This window comes from Pyxicephalus adspersus, unplaced genomic scaffold (genome assembly GCF_032062135.1).
Source record: "Pyxicephalus adspersus unplaced genomic scaffold, UCB_Pads_2.0 Sca2298, whole genome shotgun sequence".
Lineage (NCBI taxonomy): Eukaryota > Metazoa > Chordata > Amphibia > Anura > Pyxicephalidae > Pyxicephalus > Pyxicephalus adspersus.
The window spans coordinates 1-4,249 of NW_027319304.1; the positions used below are offsets into that span (position 1 = coordinate 1).

General features: G+C 37.2%; 1 protein-coding gene across 1 annotated transcript; it reads right to left on the bottom strand.

The window, feature by feature from the left end:
* Positions 1 to 9: 9 nt before the first annotated feature.
* On the bottom strand, positions 10 to 4,120 carry LOC140321324 (serine/threonine-protein kinase SMG1-like; the record flags this gene model as incomplete). The annotated part of the gene is made up of 6 exons (XM_072398127.1): positions 4,071 to 4,120; positions 2,830 to 2,968; positions 2,361 to 2,515; positions 920 to 1,142; positions 336 to 582; positions 10 to 251 (listed from the first exon to the last, which is right to left on the bottom strand). Coding segments are annotated over exons 1-6 (1,056 nt in total), but the record flags the coding sequence as incomplete, so codon positions are not given.
* Positions 4,121 to 4,249: the final 129 nt, after the last annotated feature.

Sequence of the window (4,249 nt, forward strand, 5' to 3'; positions counted from 1 at the left end):
AACAGATACGATCTTGAACACCTTTTGTGCTTGCAAAGCAGCTTCCCTTTGCTGCCATCGTTTATAAAGACCAAAGAGAGGAGTGGCTCCATCCACCCACTGAATCAGTCCTGATCGAGTGCCAAGGGGTGTGACTGAATAGTGTCTAGCTCGAAAGCGGGGAGATTCTTGACCATTAATTGTTGCAAACATGGTATTTACAATAGAGAGGAACTGCATGATACGTTCATCAAGATGCAAGTCTTCCAAACCTGTTAAGAAAATATTGATCATTAATGTAAATATCAAAAGAAAAGTGTAGCTTACAAAGCAAATTTATAACGATACCACATTACCTTTAAAAAGATATGGGTAGTTTTTCCCGTCAGATCCCAAAAAGATGAACTTCTTTGGCTTTGTTTTTGTAGGTAGGATAGTGATAGTGCTGCCCACACTATGAATTGTGATGGCATCTCTGTCTGACACTTCTCCGGGTAAGGCTATCTCAGTGTTTGTCATAGAAGCTAAACAAGGGCTAATTTCTTCAAGGCGTAACAAGTAGCTTGCACGTTTCTGTGCTCTTTGCTGCAAGCTTAGCATAATCTGCAAATAAACAGTAATCAATGTGAAAAAAAAAGCACTGACTAATAAAATATTCACCAGTTGAACTGCTAGGCTCAGGCAAGGGTTAACAGCTAGCTTTTAAGATCTCTAAATAAATAATACATACATACATACACACACAACTAGAAGAGCCGACTGGAGTAAATCAGGTAAATGTTTAACATAAGATGATCAGCCCCCTTTAAACAAGTAGGTCACATTGCTGATGACTGTGTTACTTGCAATTCCAGCTATGAGAGCTGTATATGCTTCTGTACATTAGTCTCATCCTGAAATCCTAGAAGTTAGATCTGAGCTATACACCATTTTCAATTACCTGCTTGAAGGGCATCCAGCTATTTCCAGGATTAGCGGGATTTGATGGATTTCTTAGTTTTTCCAGAGCATTTTCAATGGCCTCCCCATAGGTGTCCTGGAACCACTTTTCATGAGGTGTCTCAGCAGGTGCTGAGGTGATACTACAAACGTGCTCAAGAGCAAACACAATAGGTTTCATAAGAGCGGTGTGTTTTTCACGCATGATAGCAATTTTTTCCTCCCTAAAGAGAAACACACACAACAGTAAAAAGGTGTCAGTTAAGTCAGTAGATTCAGAAAGAATGCCAAATACAAACTAGTTAAATACTTGTGGTAGGTCAACAAAAAAGTATTTAAAGTTCAAGGTCATGTTTAACACATATCTAGTCTATCGCAAATAAAATAGCAGGTGGACAAGTAAGTTAGTGAGAAGATTCTGCACTACTCATATTGATCACTTCAGTCAACAAAAACAATGCATAAAGCTTGAAACTGAAAACTAAAAAGATCTTGCTAAAAGTTATTTTAGTGCCATATTATTTATTGGGTTCCATTATAAATAGATAAATCAAAAGGTGCCTTTTATTGCCTTTTCCCAAACCGGACTGAAGAAGACTGTTGTATTACCGTTAGATATTCCTCCCGCATAGGAAGTGACAGTTTGGACAAATCTTAGCATTCTAAAAAATGGGATGCTTTACTCTTGTCTTTTGGACAAGAAGTCTTATCAAAAACAAATACCTGGGAAAAAGCCTCCGCTTTTAAAATAGTAATGGAATACAGAGTTGTAGCAAGTGCACCAACATGGTTACAAGCACCTTAAAGCAGAACTTATCTACTAGAACCTAAAAAAAGTAAATTAAAAAAGCCAGAGAGAAAGGATTATATAAATGGCATATTTTAATATTCTGTTGTGGTATGCATCATGAAAAGCATCTCACACCACCTCTCTCGACCCCTGACAACTAACAGCCAAAGGAAAAGCTCTACTGTGGCCTAATCACTCTCCTATTAGGATACACAGTAGTGGTTATAGGTGGGAGTGCGCTCTGCAGTGTAACTTCCAACAGTAAATAGTATTAGGTTGAGCACTTGGCACACTTAAAGAATCTGAATTGTGAATACCAGGATAATTCACTTTAATGGCTCCAGAACTGAAGGTGAACAGGGAGGTGCAATGTGACATTCAACGGTTAAGGTAATATTTCCGATTGCTGCACATTTAGTTTTGCACCAAATCATAGGCTGAAAGGTTGCCTGCCAGAAATGGGAAGAATATAGAGTTTTAGTTCTGATTGAAGAACTTTCTACAAAGGTTGCTTTGCAGCAAATCAGATTTTTTTTTTTGTCTTTTATAAGCTGATATTTTGTTGTGAAATCCTACATATCACTGTTGCTAACTTCAATTAATCTAGACAGAAGCACAAAGTATGCTTTTAAATAAAAAAGCAACTACATACTTTCTCAGTGTATTATTGTTCTGCACCCTTTTGACTTCATCCTCCAGCTGCTGAATTCGTCGGAGAACATACATGTGTTGCTGTAGCAAGACACCCAACCAGAGTTCATCCCAAAGCACAGTAACTCTTCTTAGTTCAGCTACCAGCATTTGAACCTGTAAACATTGTGGAACATTGTCTAACCAGGTATTATGCTTGTAAAACAACAAGAGAAATACAATAGCAAGTAATAAATGGATATTAAGGAATGGAACTCCTTATCAAGAGAATGACTACTATAAGAAAACTTACGGCAGTCATTTTCTACTAAAGCCTAGTACACCAGAACCATAGAGATGTCAGCAAGTAGACAATTGTTACGTATTTCAGAATATCACTAAAAGAAATGAAGCAAAAGTGTGAAAAAAAAACTTACAAATTTCAAAATCATAGAAAAGGTCGGCAAATTATTACATATTCTTTTACAAACCTGAATGCCAGCTGGCCGACACATTGCCTGACCCAATATACTGTATATCTTCTCCTTGTCCTCCTCAGACACATTATCAGGCAGAAGTCTCTGTATTTCTGTTTTCTCACACGTTAGTAGTTTTACGCCTTCCCCTTGGCTAAGGGAGGAACACAAAAGTCTGTTATGTACCTTTATACATAAAAATAGGGTCATAAAGTTCATAAACCCAGAAAGGCAAATTGCTTATATCCAAACTTAACTACTTAACTAAAGTAAAATCCGAGAAACAGAATAAAAAAAAAAACATTCAAAACACAATGTACAAAACTGAAAAAGTACTATGTAGGTAGAGTCTGTCAGTGTTGTACAATTACTCCGAGCTTGTTTTTTAAAGTGCAAATCCAACCACTATATGCTCGATTTCTTCTATGGAGGCGAATAAATAGTGAGAACATAGATAGATATTTTAGGAAACTGTTAGATCCCTTGAATATATTTAATGACTACTGAACTGGACTAAAAATCTTTCTAAATACATAGCCAAAACTTTTTTTTTCGTTACAGAACCTCTGATAATTGGTGCCACAGTCCATTTAACAAATATATGTCCCCCCCAAAAAGGAGTTCATTTTTGAATGTATGCATCATTTAAGGCAGAACGCAGAGAAAGAGTATTTGCAACAATATGCAAGTATATACAGTGTATATCAAATAACCTTTGGATTTGTCTTGCTCACCCCAGGTCCATAGTATCTAACAGCTCCATAACCACAGATGCTGTTTTTTTTTTTTTTTTAACATGCAAAACAATGATTACTGCCATGTATCATGTTGTATAGACAGCCTCAAGACAAAACTTTAGGGTAAAGAAGCCTCAACCTTTTCAACATGAGGGAAAACCCTTGAAATAACTTTTGGGTCTTCAGAGAAGCCCTACTATTTTTACAGCTCACAGTACATTAACATGGTGGTCTGTGGGAAGAATGCCTCTTGCATTGCTGACTAGGGAGAAGAATGTCACTTATATAGATAACAAGATCATTGATGCCACTTTAATTGACCTGGGACTCAAATTACTTATTGCTCAAGGATCCCCCAGCAACCACTGGAGAAACCCTGGTTGGGAAACACTGGGTTAGCGGGTTATGTTAGAAAAAAAAAAAAAATAGTAATTTGCAGAAACCGATCACTAAGAGTGCTGAATGTATTACACTGATTTTTTTTTTTTTTTTAAAGGGTCGTACTGACCTGCAGCATACAGAAGTTTGGCTTTTTCAATGTCAAGTTCTGGTCCCCACTTCTCATCCATCTGCCCATGAAGTGAAAGCTTCTTGAAATGGGAAACTAAATCCTGAGCATTGCTCACTTGTCCTAAATGGATTTCACTGCACTGGCCAAGCAAACGTGCAGCAAGAGTGATATTTCCATGTTTTCTGGC